General features: G+C 52.5%; 1 protein-coding gene and 1 long non-coding RNA gene across 6 annotated transcripts; one reads left to right on the top strand and one right to left on the bottom strand.

Moving 5' to 3' along the window:
- Positions 1-2449: 2449 nt before the first annotated feature.
- Positions 2450-8001, top strand: LOC119158580. Its single transcript, XR_005107912.1, has 2 exons — positions 2450-5071; positions 6602-8001. It is a non-coding gene; the product is annotated as an uncharacterized LOC119158580 (long non-coding RNA).
- A 1397-nt stretch (positions 8002-9398) lies between these two features.
- On the bottom strand, positions 9399-16328 carry LOC119158579 (Krueppel-like factor 15). Of its 5 annotated transcripts, none has more exons than XM_037410714.1 (3): positions 16268-16328; positions 12543-13584; positions 9399-9793 (listed from the first exon to the last, which is right to left on the bottom strand). In XM_037410714.1, the coding sequence occupies exons 2-3, from the start codon at positions 13475-13477 to the stop codon at positions 9616-9618; spliced, it is 1113 nt and encodes a 370-aa protein (XP_037266611.1). In that variant the 5' UTR covers positions 13478-13584; positions 16268-16328; the 3' UTR covers positions 9399-9615. The 5 variants fall into 5 exon arrangements, 4 of the variants coding, with proteins under 4 accessions (XP_037266611.1, XP_037266607.1, XP_037266608.1 ...); XM_037410710.1 differs by having other exon boundaries at positions 12543-14646; positions 16268-16319; XM_037410711.1 differs by lacking the exon at positions 16268-16328 and adding an exon at positions 14564-16216.

The raw sequence follows: 16328 nt of genomic DNA on the forward strand, positions 1-16328 counted from the left end.
CAGGAGGTGAAGCGCCGAGAAGGCAGTGCTCCCGCGCTTCCCCCCCGTGAGCAAACAGCCCTCGCTGCTGCACCACTAGATTCCCACCCATTGGCAGAAAAGAAAACAAAACACAAACAGCGCTGCACTGTCAATGACGGCACATGCCAAAACACGCAGCTTTCCGTTTCCTAGGCACATGCCGGTAAAAGGTTAGCTGCGCCAGCACCACCTCTGCTCGGTGCGTTTCATCCGTCGCCTTCGAACAAGCGTGAGTCCTGCTCGGTACATGGGCACGAGCCAAAGCACCGCGCAGCCAGGTATGCTGCCGTTCGGGAAGCACCGCCGTCCCCCAACGCAGAAGGATCCTCAGACCCTGGGGAAGCCTGAGCAGCTCCAGCTGCCATTAATGCCATTGCTATAAAGGCAAATTCCAGATCATCACTAGGTCATCCCCTTCAGCTGGTCCCATTTCACAGAGCCAAATGACAATCAGAGGAAGTGTAAGGAGGTTTCTAAACTTGGGAGCAAGGCCAGGAAGGCAGTGTGGCATTTGACAACACCCTTAAACCTTTATCAGCACTTATTGCAGGGGATCAGAAGGGAGACAAAAGCAGAGAAAGTAGGGGAGTTCAGGGAATCGAGATGTCTTTTGACTACAGGGAAGTAGTACAGGGGTTTCCCCCACAGCATGCTTTCTGTCACGGGGAGAGAGGAAGGTTTTAACCAAGTTGACCATTATTTATTTATTTACAGAAGTTAACTACCGCGTTATAAAGCAACATTAAGAGAATGGTTTCTGGTTTTCCCACCCTGCACTTAAAAAAACCAAACAGACAAACAAACAAAAAAAAAAAACACCCCAAAAAAAAGTAAAAGCGAGATGAGACAGGGCAAGGAGAGGAAGAAAAGAAAACGGTAAGGAGAAAGGGCAGCAAAATCCTCCACGGAAGTCCAGAGTCAGTTTCTGCAGCTTTCAAAAATAATTACAGCCCCTCTGAAATGAAAGCATGTGCTCTTTTCCTTTTGTTTTGCCCCATGGAAAGCATTGGTCATTATTTCCATAGAGCACTTCACCTTATCGGTGCTGCTTTTCCCTTAGGAATGGCCAGGCCAGGAAGCGCTGACCCAGAAACAAAGACCTGGAGCCCAGGAGGCCCCGTTCCCCTGGTGCTGAGCAGTTGCCTCCTCACCTCTACCTGATCTTCTGCACTGCAGATGACTCAAATAGAACCAATGCTCCATGGGTGAGCCAGACTTACTAACAAACACCACAAGCCTTTGCTCCAGCATCTCCCTGCACCCATCCCCTCTTTTCTTCTGCTGTGCTCCATCCTAACCTCTCGCTGTTTAGAGCTTGGGCTCCATTCTCCCACACCAAATCAAAAAACAAAGAGGAACATAAAGGAAAGCCCCTGTGCGCTCTCAGACTCTTCCTGTAGAGTCACACATGGGAGGTTTGCCAACATCTGCATGTGTGTACCTCAAACAGAGCTAAATCCATTTCTTTGGGGAAGGACCAGCACCTGGGTTTGCACAACTCGCTTGGGGAGCACTCCTGACATCAGCTGCTTCCCCAGGAGCTCCTACAGCCTACGGGACTGGCACACACCGTGCCGTTTCTTTGGGTATCTTTTCCTCATTTGGCACTGAGCATCACTTACTTGCAAAGTGGGAGAACAATACGGCTCTGAAAAGGAACATTTCACAAGATACACGATCGCGCAAACCCAGCGTTTCAGCACGCGCGCCAGACTCCAGTGGGGTCCCAACATGTTTTCCAAGGCAAACAGCAGAGCTCCATCTCCGAGCGCGCCACCACAACTCCAGACTATTCCCTGGCTTTGTTTCCACTTGCCACAGCAAAATCTACCAGCACGCCCCAAACTTTCCTATTTCCTTAGCACTCAGGTAAGAAACAATGCACGAGCTGAACCCAAAAAGACAGTGCAAGCTGCTGTGGAAGAGGGACAGCACACAAAAATCAACTCCACTCCACCCCAGCATCCAAAGGACCTAAAGGGCTTCAGCTGTATCAGCCAGGGTAACTCCGCTCAGAAACAATCAAAGCATCTTTTTTAGAGGGATAATAAATTTCTGACTTTGTGCAACTCTCATTTTGTTCTGCTTCCCCTGCTGTGGGTTTGCAATCCAGCATGGGCTTGTTCTTATCTTAGACAACATCACAAGGGAAAAAATACAGGACAGACAAAGGGATGGAATAAAAAAATCAAGCAGGCAACAAGGCAGGGTTTGGAAAAAGCTCATATGCAAAGGCCTTTTAAAAAAGGCAGCTCACATGTAAAGGCATTTTAAAGAGGCAGCAGACAAAGGAATTCAAACACAAATGCATTTCAGTTGGGATTTCTGGTGAAGGTTAATTAGACAGCAGCACCTAGAAATAGATTTTGCGAGTTCTGAGGCAAGGACAAAGTCATGAGGTGATACCCAACTGCCAGTTCTCGGAAAGCACAGGGGCTTCTAAAAGCACTGACTTATCAAAAAAGAGAAATCTTACTGCAACGTTCTGACTTTACCATCACATGGCCTTGGCCTGAGACAGTGGGGAAACACAAGCACCACCAGGAACGCCAGAAATTATGCAACAGCTAATCAGACCCCAACAAGGCCTTGCTCCAGAAGATGGAGGTGCTATTTTAATACAGCTCCCAACTCCAAGGCTGAGCTTTGCAAGAGTTCTGGGAATCCAAAAGTCGTGAAATAAGCAGAACAGCTACGAGAGGTTTTGTGCCTCATTAGTGAGAGGCTACACTCACAAGGGAAAAGCCTTTAGATCAAGGAAAGTTGTTTGTTTTTAAAGTTTCACAACCAAAACCCACTCGTTGGCCTCTCAAGAGAGATGCTCTCAGGAAGCTTAATGTTCAACACAGTGTCGGTTCACTGAAGCTTCAGTTACCAATATTAGCACCTTAAACCACAACTCCCAAGACATCCTTGGAGGTAGAAGGGGGGAAGGCAAGCCCCCCGCTCACTTGCAGCCTGGGGGAAGGATGGGTTGCTGGATACAAGCAGCAGGAGCAGCACAAGTCACGCAGCAGCACGGACACGCAGCTCTGGGCTCAGGGGCTGCCAACCGCCCCCATCCCCTACAGAAGCTCTACCAAAAAAGTGGGCATGAGTGCTGCTAGTTTGCCTACGAGGCCTAGATGGTGCTAGTCATCAACCTGACAAATTTACAGCAGAAAACCTGCTGTCACTTGGTTCAGAACAGCTTCCCACCCTGCTCACAACCCACCACAAAGCCGGGGCTTCGCGACCCAGGGAAACGCAATGCTCCTCACAGGGATGCCACCCTCAGCATCCCTGGATGCGTGACACTCCCTTGTGCAGGAAGTCATCGCTTCACAGAGGTCCCAAAGATGCTGCAGGATGCCCATGGAGTATTACAAGGCCCACAAATACCAGCCACCTTTGCTGAAGCTAAAAGGAGCACCCTGAAGATGATGGAGAAGTAACTGGGTTCGCATCCTCGTGTTCCCTTTCATGCCCAAGCTGCCAACGGTCTTGTATTGCTCAGCCCCAATATAGCCTTTTTGCACTCTGGCTTTTCAGCTGTCTGGGTTTCCTTTGCAGAGAGCAGCTCTGCCTCTGCTTTGGTGTTTGCTGATGCTTTCAAAAAGCCATGGATTTGCGCTGGTTTCAAACCTTGGTTATTCCCGAGTCTGTAACAGGAAAGCTCCTGCCTTGAGGGCCAGGCAATCCGCACACTGCTCAGGGCAGGTAAGAGGAGAGAGGAAGTTCAGCATCCTACAGCAGGCACAGGGTGGCCAACCCAGTCCAAAGCCTCCATTTCCAGTCCCCCGGAGATGTTTGACTGGGACAAGTCCAAGGCTTGTCAGCAGAAAACCCTGCAGGGGAGTTCGCTGTCATAGCAAATGCTCCAGAGTTAAATCCTTTGCTGAACAGGACACATGATGCCCAGCTCATACAACAGCTGTTAATATTCTAAGGAACAGATAATATTATATTTCAGGAAAAAGCAAAATTACCCAGTTACATGAGAACTTCACTATGCAGTGAGGAACTAGATACAGTGGGAGAAAAGCTGGTTTTGTTTTGGGTTTCTTTTTTTTTCAGAAGGGCTAGTCTCCACTGACTCAGATAGGCTTGGAGGTGGTTTCAGGTGCTTATGAAAGTTAAGCCCTAAAGCTGTGCACCAGAGGATCTCTGGTTATTACAGAGCGTTGCCAAACTAGTTTCCACCGTGTTATCTATGCAGCCCTTCTCCTGCTAAAAACACAATTCCCCTTGTGACGTTCCCACATCCTGAACAAAATTCCTGAAAACAACTCTCAAAAACCTCACTGGTTCTCCTCCTGGCCTGACCCGATGGCACCGTCACAGGTGGTAACAACAGGGCAGTCGGGACCCATCGTGACCAGTTAAATGGCATCTGGAGTTTCATTTCAGAGCCTGTTGTTTGCACAAACAACCCAAGGTCTGACATGGAAGGGGTGAGAAGCAGACTGCGGTGCTCGGCTCTCTTAACAAGGAGCTGCGAAACTGCAGTTGGGGAGAAATTGGTAATACACAGGGACAAGCCAACATTTCCAAAAGTGAACGCAGATCCGTGGATATCAAATCGCACGTCTGATTTCCACCCCCTCCCACCACATACTTTGTAAGCCAAAAAAAGGCTTTATCTGGGTGGATTTTCCAGGGAAGGAGAAGCCCTTTCTGTACCACTGCCCAGTTCCTGGATCAAACAACAGAAAATGGCACAGCTGACCAGATACCATCACCCCCATCCTTTCCCACAGGGCTCCAGCCACAGAATTTATCCCATCAGCTGGAAACCTTCCCCCAGCAAGGCAGCTCAGCCCAAACGTCAGCAAACAGTGTTTTACCTGCACAGGCAGCAGAGGGCAGCTCCCAGGAAAGGTGCATCCCTGCAAACAACCTGTCCAAAGTCCATGCTAAGAGCACACATCCAGCCTGGGGGTAGGAGCCGGCCAAGCCAGGAACAAAAGCCAGTCACTCATTAGCCTTATTCCTAAACAGAGATGTTCTTCCCTGCTCCAGCCTCCCTGCCAGTGGACTTGTGCCTTCTTAGAAAGCTGATTATGAAGCGGTAAGTCATCCAGCATGGCCAGGCCAAGCCAGCCAGCTGTTTTAATTTAGCTGGTTTGTTCCTTAAGTCTCGCTGTGCCCTTAACCCCTCTGTTCCCAGGGCAGGGGCTCCGGGGAGCTCCCCCAGAGCCCACTCACCGGCTGACAGCAGGGAGAGGTGAGCAGAGCATGGGGTGGGAGCTACTGCATCAGCTGCAGCACAAGGCCATGACATACCCCACTTCTTTGCAAGGAAACATTGCCTTTTGTGCTTAGCCGTGGCTCCAGAAGAGCTTGAACCATATCCCAGGACACGTGCAAACCAACAAGCGGCTCCTGTCCCTTTTTGCTTCCAACTTCAGGCCTGAGATGTGCTGCTGAGCCACCTGAGGGTTAACGCCGAGCCGCTGCAAACCTTCTCCACCTGTTCCCCATTACCAGCTCCACTTTTTGTTACTTAGGGCCAGGATCTGGCCCAGCTGGTGGCTAGCTGTCCAGGCAGCGGAGGAACACTCAACTGACCCCCTTTGTCTCTGCAAACACTTGCCTGTTTTCCAGCCTGCGTGGTCCCGTGCCCGTAAAAAGCTATTTACTGTTCTGAGAACACTCAAGGCTCCAGTTTGCTACCTGCCACAAGCCAGCTTCTGCTGCTGAACCAGAAATCACACCAAGAATTGCATTTGCCCCAAATAAAACTGGGCTCTGGAAGGGACAACTGTTAATAAAAATCCAGTTCTCATTTTATTGGGGGGATAAAGAAAAAGAAAAACCTATATGCCATCATCCATCTTAGAGCTATGTTTCCAAAGGGGCCTTCAATCAAACTGTGGGTTTGCACTGGCCCTTACCTCATCTCAGAGGATGAGCAGCCAGCACGAGCTCCACGTGGGCTGCAGCTTGGGGCTGTCAGTGCTGTCACTTGTGCTGCCGAAGATGGAGGGCTCTGCACTGCGTACTGCTATATCCAGAGCCGCAGCTGCAAATTTAGAAACGTTGCCTGAATTTCTCTTTGTGCTCTCCCACGTCCTGCCCTGCTACAACTCCTGTCTGCTTGCGTTTCGGTTCTTAAAAACCACTGCTTAGCAACCTGACAGCCTTTTCGCTTCGAGCACAAGGCAACCAGTTCCTCCCATTCCCACTCCTCCAACAGACAAACCATCCGAGATGGAGCCAGGCTGACAGCCCGGCAGCCGTGGTGACATGAGGGCAGCTTGTGTCACCTCTTGGCAGCTCCAGTGTATTTCTGTCTGTGGGAGGACAAAGAAAGGTCTCCATCCCTCCTGATGCCACAGATCGCATCTGTACTTCCACAACAAGCGTTTCTGCTGTGGAGTAATATCCTCACTGGAGCAAAGGATAGGTAATTACAGAGCCTTCAGTAAATCTTTTAAGCCACTCATCCAAAGTCCCCAGAGGGAAGCAGGTGAGACTATAATGCACATTGCACAAGAGATACGTATCTAGGGTATTTTATTTTATAAAAACCTCTCTCCCCTCCCTTTGCGGTTTGTTTAAAAGGAATGGCAAAACAAACCAGCCCTGTCTTCCACAGCGGATCCACCTTGGGAGCAGCGTGGACTCTGCCGTAGCTGCTCAGCAGATAAACTGCTGGAGAACAGAGCAGGGCCTTGCACTACCGATGAGGCACAGCCCTTCTTGCTCCACACTTTGGAAACGTGCAACCTCCCCAGTTGCCTTCGGCTGAGAGCAGAGGGAGGCAGGATGGGGCAGGTCCAAAATGAACAGGGAGTGCTGTGAAAGAGTCTGGAGCGAAGGAGAAGAGCAAAGGGGGGGGACACAGATAAAAGCACAAGACGGGCATGAGTCATGTTGGCATCCAGCCTCTGAAGAGAGCCCGCCAGCAAAGAGGGTATGAAGTAAATTCCTAGCCAGGAAAAAACCCGCTAAAACAAAAGGCAACCCCAAAGAGGCTCTTGCATACCTGTCTCCTCTGGCTCATCATTAAAGGTTCAGCATCGTGTGAACTCGGGCTGTGTTTCTTGCTGGCATCTGGTCACCCCAGAGGTGGGAGCACCCACGGTGCGCTGGGAGAGCGCTCGCTCCCCCAGGCAGGGCCAGAGCTCCAGCTAAGCCTTGCAAAAGCTGCCTTCCTTCCCCAAAGGGGAGAGCTCTCGCCAAAGAGTCCACATCAGGGTTGCAGGTCTCAGACACTTCCACTTGCGCACACAGGAAAGAAACCCCGCTGCAGGCAGCTCCTTTCTGTTCAGCCTATCCACACCTACCCACTTATGAGCTAAGGATGAAGGAGTTTAGAGCTGGGATCCAGAAACCAGCCCTCCCAGACCTTTGGGGAAAGCTTGGATCTGAAGTCAAGCAGCGTGGCTCCAGCTATTTCTGTCGTAAACCCTGCTCTCCCGCCTGGGGATTAGGAAAGCAAGTAATGCAGGTGTTCTCCGAGAAACACGCCGCGCAGGCACGCCAGCCCTTTGGAAGCCAACAGCGGATCCATTAGCTGGGGCTCCCGCTGCAGCCTTGCAGCTGGGGGAGCCACAAGCCGGTTCCCCGCTACGCTGCGGCTGGAAGCTGGCCAGCCAGCCTGCCTTCAGCTGCCGGCCTGCTTGGTTTTACAACCCAGAATCTAAACCCAAAGCCAGCTTTACTAACGTTTCTCCTCGACACTAACATCATTTCTGCACGCACTCACATTTCCACTTTGGAGAAACTTTTGCTGTTTGTAGGGGCCAAAGGCATGGGGGAAGCGGACCCTGCTCGTTGGTGCCTATACAGGCTGGACCGTGGCCTTGCAGCACGGGAACAACAAAAAGCAGGAGAAACAAGTTCATCATGGGGACCCTCAGCGCACCAGAGAACCTCACTGGTGGAAAGTGCCCTACCCCATCTGTCTCCAACCTCCACAGCAGCAGCATCTCCTCCAAGGGCAGCAGAAGCAACCCCAAATATTCTAAACTAAGAATAAATCAAGGAATTTCAGCTCCCTTGCTCCTTTCCCTGAAGTCACACTGTGGTAGCTTCTCAAAAAAGCTGGACCAAGAGCTCTGGTCACTGCGCTGAGGAAGGAGCAGCCAGCAACAGCCAACATCTCCAGCCACACAACACTGTCACTAGGACGGATTGCTTTACGAGCTCGTGCTTCTCACACAGAAGTTTGGTGTCTCGTCCAGAGATGCTTGTACCATCCCTCAGAGCAGGACACCTTATCCGTCCCCACCAGTCTGGCTGTTTCCTTCCCCAGAGTCATCACTCGAGAAGGGCTGCAGGGACCAGAGAACAACCTCTTTGCTGTACAAACATGCCCTCCACAGGGCAGGGAAATGAGTTCAGCTCACTTCCCTGTCCTTATGTTGGGTCCAACCCAACACTCCTCACTGAAGTCAGCTCAAGGGCAGCTTGAAGTGTGTGAAGTCCTACTCTGGAAGAGAACTGGGGTAACAGCAGAACAGCATGAGCGCACCTGAGTGGAAAAGAGCCTGGAGGTGCTAAATATCAGCTTGAGACATGCTGGCAAAGCCACACAGAGAGGGCACACTGCCTAGCTTAAACTCCTGACGCTTATTCTTTGTTTGTACAAGCACTTAATTCCCTCCCAGATGTTTGCAAAGGCTGGGGAAGTTGGCACAGGAGCAAGCAGTTGGCCTTTAATTAACCAGAAGTCAAATACAAAAAGGACGTCAGCAACCTGTGAGCTGCACTGCTCCCCCTGACCGGAGCGTGCTGCTCCCCTCCGGCTCCATACGCACTGGTGTCTCTCCATAAAGCTGCTTTTTCACGCCAGCATGTAAACACGGAGTTTGCTGCTGCTACTTACGTGTCTCCTGGTGGCCTTTCAACACGCACCACTGAGCGAGCCGAACAGACGCACTTCCCACCCCCCTCAAACTGCAGCCGCAATGTCACATCCCCAAGGACGCCAGCGCACCCGGTGCCAGCCGGGTGAAAAACCACCAACACAGAAAAGCAGAGTTAAGGACAACACAACCACCACCTCAACCGCAGCAGAAAAGCCGTCCCCAACGTCTGCCTTCAGGCCCCCACAGGTGCTGCATGACACAAACACAACCCCCCATCCCCCCCTGGTTCTGCCTGGATGCCACCCTGCCAGGTGAGCTCATCGTATGGATTTCTGTGTGAGTCCAGAACGAACCCTCCCTGCCCGTCTCTGGAACGCTGCCGATGCAGAGCCTTGGGATGCCGGTGTGACTCGCAGCTGCCTAAGGGATGACCCACGGTGGGGACAGCCAGCTGGGAGCCACATGCTGCCTGTCATGCTGCTGCAGGCGGGTGACACCTACGAGCTGTGCACAGGCACCTTGTAAATCTGTCCTCTCCCCCAGCCCCACTTCCCTACACACACACACGCTCACCCTGAATTATCTTGTGTTTCCGTCACGTATATTTAAGAGAGGAACAGTGGTACCAGAAACAGGCTGTGAATATGTGACATCCTCGGACAGAGAGAGGCATAACACCGGATCTCCTATAATTCATTAGGGTCATTTCCCTCTCTTCGTTAGTGTAGTGGGTTTTGCATTGTTTGCTTGGCTTCAGGGCTCCTGGACTCAGCCTCACAAGGATGAGCAGCAAGATTTAACTTCTGCTGCCGCCATGAAGCGTCCGCTGGCTGTACGGCTGGCCTCGGTGGATCTTCACGTGTTTGGCTAAATGGTCACTGCGGGCAAACTTCTTCTCGCAAGCGGCACACTGGTACGGCTTGACACCGGAGTGGGAGCGCTTGTGTCGGGAGAGCTCATCTGAGCGGGAAAACCTGTAGGAGAAGGGAAGCATGGTGGATCCAGCCTTTGCTGCTAGACAGGACAGGGAACGAGGACCCTGGCACGTGGGAGGCTGAGGTCTGGCTCTGCCACCGCCTCTTGAGTGACCCTAGATAGGTCACTTCTGCTCTGCTGCATCCCACCTACCAGTGAGGCACTCCAGGCTCCTGCTGGAGGAACAGAAAGAAAGAAACCCCTCCAAGGAGTGACGGAAAGATAGGGAAGAGGAAAATAATTCACTGAGATCTTCATTTCTTTCCACTGCTCTTAAGGGACACTTGTCCACCTACTTCCTTCAGTTGTTTCAGACTTGCTGAAACCTTTTGGAAGCTGACAGCCCCAAAGCCAGATGCTGAGAGAAATGGCTTTTTGGGGCATCAGCCCAGGCTGGCAGCAACTGGAGGTCACCGTTCAGGAGCCTGGGTAGAAAGGCTTTACTGTAATTCCCTCACCAAGCCAAAAAGAGCATCGCTGTTGAGAGAAGGCTCGATGTTCCTCGGAGAGCATGGGTTCTCCCTGCAGACTCCGAGCATTCCCTTGTTTCTCAGAATGGCAGTGAGTTTTCACTGTCAGCCTGGGCTGGGCTGGGAGCTGGGGAGAGAGGAGCTGGTTTAAATACCAAGCACAAGGGAGGAAAAGAAAATGCACCCAGCCTGGAGCGCAGAAGCAGAGGTTTCCGTGCCAAAGCAAGCTGACTGCTGTTCTGAGGATGCAGCAACAAGGACCACAGGAGTACCCAGAGCTCAGACTGCTGGTCTGTGTAATTTCCACACCTGGAGCAGATCAGCCTGGGAAGTCCCTTTAACCACATGCATGTCCCCATGGTTAATTCTCCTGCACCCTTCCTGGCACGCACAGATCCAGACCTGGGGGCAGCTGCAGCAAGCTGGTCTGCAGCTGTTTTATGAGTGCCACCTCAAAGGTCTCAAGAAAGCCTGGGAGCTGGTGTGACTTCAGCACGCTTTGCATGTTGAGTGTCGGGGGAGTGCTGGAGAGGGGGGCTGGACAGGATTTACTCCTGTTCTGCCTCTAAGGAGCCAACACAGATGGCAGGAGTATTAGGACGGAAGGGTTTTTCCATCTGGCTGAAACATGCCCACGCAAAGAAGCACAAAGCAAGGAGCTTCAGCTGTAACCCCAGACTCCCAGCGATAGGATTTCCAGCTCACACCTGGTATGGTAAATACTGCGGCTGCTCACAAAAGGCTCCGCAAAAACAAAACGCGTCCCAAGGCCATCCTCAGCTCTTCCATGCAAACCGCTGACTTCATTTCCAGCTTTGCTGTGAGAAGCGAGTTCCAAGGTTTCAGCTCCTCACAGAAAGCAGGGCCAGGAGAAATGATGTTATTACAGTTAGGGCCACATCTAGAAAAGGGAGGAAGGCTCGGAGAACCCCAGCCATGGCTGAGTACATCACTCGACAGCAGAACTGCTCCCATGGAGACGGAGGGCAGGGCCGCAAGCGGAGCAGAGCACAGTGACTCAGTGGACAGCCTGCAGGATGCTATTGTACAGGCTAGCACCATCCCTTTCCTCCTTTCCAGAGGGAAAAGTGTTGATTGTGTGGTTGCCATTGTCCCCTTCCTCAATCCCCAGGCTTTGAGCGTCAGGTCCGGGAGGATTCAGCAGTACTGGTTGGTACTGGAAAAGGAGCCAACAGCTGCCAACATGTACTGCGGTTGTGAGTGAAATGGAAGGACAATTGCTGACGGCAAAGGGACGGCAGCTTGGCAAGAAGAAGTCCCAACATTCAGATCTAGTCTCATACATTCCAGACTTTCACCAGCCTGAGACAGAAGCCATAACACACCATCCGGGGAAACAAGGCAGCCGTGTATGCCAAAGCATTGCACAAGGAACCAGGAAAGCTCAGGGCTGCCAGCACCAGTTTGCTTTGTGATATGCTTTGAGATCTGCTGATGAAAAGTGATACGCAGGACCCGAGGACTATTAGCCCTTCTTGCCAAAGGCTGTACTGAGCATCCTGCCCCGCCGGGACGGGTACGCAGTGCCAGGAAGAGAACACCACAGCAGAAAAATAATCAGAGAAGTGCAGCAAGATTATAAAGCAGGGTTAATTTAGAGAAGACAGATGAAAGAAAATGACAACCATCGTCATGTGCAGAGCAAACAAAAGTAAATGCAGCATGGAGATACGCTACAAGCGCACAGGTGTCTGAGGGATGTAAGCAGCCAGGGCAGGCAAACAGCAAGAGAAAGCAAAGGGTTGCTAAAGAAACACAGAATATGCACTGGCTCCTGAGGAAGCACTGAAACTCTTCTTTCCTGGGACAAATATTAATGGGAAAAGCCTTTTTTTGTAGCCCAACTGCAGAAATTGTCCTGAACTAGACAGAGAAAGTTTGCAAAATTGTTGTAATTTAAATTTAAATAACCAACGCTGTTGTAATATAAATAACCAACATCATTTGGTAAAGCTGTATTGCTAGGGGGTGTTTAGGCATCCAGTTCAGGGGGGATTTGGGGTGTTCAAGGGGGAGGGTGTCAGCTATGCCTCCCCCAGCTGGAGGTTTTCAGCACTTTTGGGCTGAGTGAAAACTCCCCAAAGCGCTCCACAAACTCTACTCCTCTCAGCCTCCTTCCAGCTCTCATCTATAACTCACTCGGGAAAGAAAACTCGTGATTTTATCCTGGCTTTCCACCAGCCAAGAGCTCTCCTGCAAGCGACGGCAGGCCTTTGGCGGGGACACCCACCCGCACGGTCCCGCGGCTCCCACTTACCGCCAGCCGCAGTTGGGCCAAGCACAAGTGTAGGGTTTCTCACCGGTGTGCCGACGAAAGTGAGCCTTGAGGTGGGAACTCTTGGTGTACATCTTGCCGCAGCCCGGGTGCGAGCACTTGTGGATGCGGACGAGGGAAGGGGGGGCTTTGTGATGCTTGGGGTTTGCCTCCACCTCTTGCACATCCCCCGGTGCCCCTGGCCTCATGGTGACCGGCAGGGGGGCGATTTTGACATACTTTTGGTCCATGATGGTTACAGGGGGCTGGACCTGAGGGAGGAGGGACAGGTTTTGGCCCTGCAAGCTGATAACCAGCTGGGCCACCCTCACACCACCAGTAGCACTCTGCGCTAGCGGGATGCCACTGTCCACCTGGAGAGGCTGGATCTGGAGGACAACAGGAATGCTCCCAGAAGCTACTGCCTGGTCACTACCATCCGTTGTCCCTCCAGGCTGAGCAGCGTTTGAGACATCTTCTTGAGCAACACCAGAGACAGGCTGTCCCCCAGAGCTACCTAAGCTGATCTCAGAGTTGATGCCGACCTTCCCTCCACCTGGGTGAAGCTCACTTGCTTCTTCTTTGAGGAACTCAGCCTTCTCCCTTAGGAACTCCTCAATCTCCTCCAGGGTGGGAATGAAGTCCTGGGAGAGGCTGCTACAGAAATCAGGCAGCCTGAGGTGAGCCTCGCAGACAGTGGCTTGGGGTTTTGTGTCTTCCCCCTTTGCACCGGCTGGGGGGAGCGGGGTGCCTGCAGAGTGGCTAGTGGTGCCCGCAAGGAGGTGGCCAGAGCCTTCTAGGTGGCCGGACACCCTCTCGCTGCCGTGCCCTGGCAGAAGGGATGGCGGCATGCTGCGATGCAGAGCACTGGCAAAATTTTCTAGCAGGGAAGAGCTGGTCAAGGAGGGCAGCAGCTCCTGGCAACTCACAGAGACCATTTGTTGACTCACGTACTCTACCCACACACAGCTCCTGGCTTGGCCAGATCAGAAGCCTCCGCAAGAGCTCAGCGGGGGCTCCTGAGGCTGGGGAAGTCTTCATTCATCTGCAAGGGAACACCACCAAGGTTATTTCCAAATCAAAAAAACCCCAACCAAACAACAAACAAAGAAGAAAACCTCAACCTTTGAATAAAATGGACTGTGCATTAGAAAGAAAACATCAAAACTAGTCGGTGGCCTTTGTTTTTAAAGAGTCTGTTGCTCAAGAAACACATGCTTACCATTTTCCTACGCAGGATGCCAACAGGCGGCAAAGAGCTAGATTCCCCCCAGAAGCAAACTTCTCTGGGGAGTTTTATTAAGGTAAAAATACACAGTGAAACACTTCATCCGTCTTCCACCTACGCCAGAGGGCAGGTATGTGCTGCTATGGCAGAGAGGATGACTTGTGGCTTACAACTAGGAGTTAATTGAGATCCCTGCGAGGGTGCTGGTTTCCCCACGCTGCAAATGTTGGTAACAACCACACCCTGACGCAGATCTATCATGGCTGGATTAAAGCTAACGAGTTTGGGAACAGATAACGAGACAGGGATGAGAGTGCCGGCTGCCAAACTGCTCGGGGCTCCGGTGAGCGTTCACCAGTGGTTACACTGGTGATGGGTGCCTGAACCAGCGAGTTTAGAGCCAGTTCAGGCAGGTCTGCCCCAGCTCCGTCACACCTCCAGAGAGCATCGCAGACAGCCTGTCTGGGGTCAGCTCACAGGGCCCTTGAGGACACCCCCCCCACATTTCAAAACAGATCGCAGTACCTCCAGGTTAGACCTGGGAGGTCTCCAGAAGGTGGCTGGGCTCCCCACGATTCAACACGTCAAACCCTGCGGGTCACGGGGCTGTGAGCACAGAGCCCCAGCACCCACCGAGCTGCCATGCACCGTCCCTGCCCCTGCCAGGAGGCAGCTTGGGGACTACATCCTGCTCCTGCAGCACCTAAACCACCCAAGAATGCAGGATCTTCTTACATGTAATGCAGAAAGTGAGTTTCCAAGAGAAAGAAAACCCATGCCAAAGTCCCTTAAGAACCTTTTCCAGAGTGAGTCCGTGAGATCTCTGCGGAGCTGCAAACCAGTCGAGCCAGTCCTTGTTACTCCTCAGGGTCCTGAGAGCTAGGAAAGGGAAATATTGAGCAGTAGCCTGGATGTGATATAAAGGCTCTTCCCCTTAAGAAGAATTAATCCCCACATCGTTCAAAATCTGCCAAGAGCAAGAAGCCACACTGCTCGGAGTCCCACAGCCCATCTCCAGCATGGCTCTGCACCAAGTCCTGATGAGCAGAGACAATCACAGCTCACACGTGAGGTGAGGAAGGTGTTTGGGCCAACCTCAACCTTCAGGCTTCAAGTTTTCATCACAAGTGCGTGCTCTGAACCATCACCTTCAAGGCAGCACTCAGTTCCACTCCTTCCTCCACACCAGTTTTATGATCTCCTTCTGATCTCTGCTTCTCTGACTCTCGAAAAGCCTTCCCCCTCTGGCTACCAAACAATTCTGTTTACCTCTTCCACAAAGTCTTAATACCGGATTTTCCAACAAGGTTTCCTTGTAGAGCAGCTCAGGAAGTCTCCATCCCTTCAGTATGCCCCCAAGACAACTTAATTAAACTATAAACTCCTTAACTCGGGAGCCTTATTTAGTATGTGTCTTGCAAACTCAGAGTGAGCAGTTTTGTTGAACTAACAATAGGAAGAAAAGCGCAACCAGAGGGCAAGAAGGTCCGGTGGTTGAGCTGCTGGCTTGGGACTAAGGAGATCTGAGCAGGACTGAGGAGGTCGGATCAGGTCTGCTCCACTGCAAACTTCTCGTGCAATCCTGGGGTAGTTGCTGGCGTGCTCTGGTCCTCGGTTTCCCATCAAAGTGGGGGCAACAGTAACATGCTACCTCGCAGAGCAATGCTAAGGAGAAACGCGTGAGCTGGTGGCAGGCTCGGTTACCGACAGCCTTCACAGATCCCCATTACAGGTGTCAGCACCTTGTAACTTGGAATTTTTGCAAAATGCACGTCAGCAGCACTATCATCCCAGATAAGCTACTGCAAGAAAATACAGACCTGACTTTGGCCTTCAGTGAAGCAGGCTACAAGACAAGGTCAATGTCGTTTTCAAGGTTCGCTTTGCATTTCTATTCCTATAGTTTTTCAGATCCCCAAGAGCACTGAATTACTGTATGAAATCAGCATGTGCGCAGCTTGAGCGCATGGAGAAAAAGTAATTTGCCCAAGGTCAGCCAACAAGCAGGAGCTGGGAATGCAGCCGAGGGTTCCAACTCTCCTCTCGTGACTGAACGCCACGAGCAAACGCCTGTAACCTCCTCAGGGCCCTGAATTACACACACAGCGTCCCTGCAAAACCTGGGCTGCCAAAGCCCTTTGGGCCACCACCGCGCTCGAGAAGCCGGACACCGCCGGCGCCATGTGCCACATGGATCCCGGGGGATGAAGGGATGCCCCGCGCTTCGCCCTGGCCAAGGACAAGGCGGTGTGAGCACAGCCCGCACCAACTGCTGCCCCCAGACCCGCGCGGGGCACCGAGCCAGCAGCAGGCTGGGACCCCCGGGGGCCGAGGGCACCGAGCCTGGCTGGGCGGCTGGCTTCATCCCCGGGGAGGGAGGGAAAAAGGATGAAGCCCCCCGGGCCAGGCCGAGCTCGCCCCACCGAGCCACTCCGGGGCTGGGGCAGCCCCCCGGGCCGAGCCGCCGAGCGGAGCCCCCGCGCCCCCCGCGCCCCCTTACCCGGCTGCGCTCCATGCTGGCCCCGGGCTCCCGCAGCGCGGGGGCGGCTCCCGGCCCGCCC

The sequence above is a fragment of the Falco rusticolus genome, chromosome 17 (assembly GCF_015220075.1).
Source record: "Falco rusticolus isolate bFalRus1 chromosome 17, bFalRus1.pri, whole genome shotgun sequence".
Lineage (NCBI taxonomy): Eukaryota > Metazoa > Chordata > Aves > Falconiformes > Falconidae > Falco > Falco rusticolus.

Coding starts and splice junctions, on each gene's coding strand:
- LOC119158579 (XM_037410714.1), bottom strand. CDS start 13,477: ATGGTCTCTGTGAGTTGCCAGGAGCTGCTGCCCTCCTTGACCAGCTCT. Junction 9,794..12,542: donor TGGCCCAACTGCGGCTGGCG/GTAAGTGGGAGC, acceptor CTTCTCCTACAG/GTTTTCCCGCTCAGATGAGC.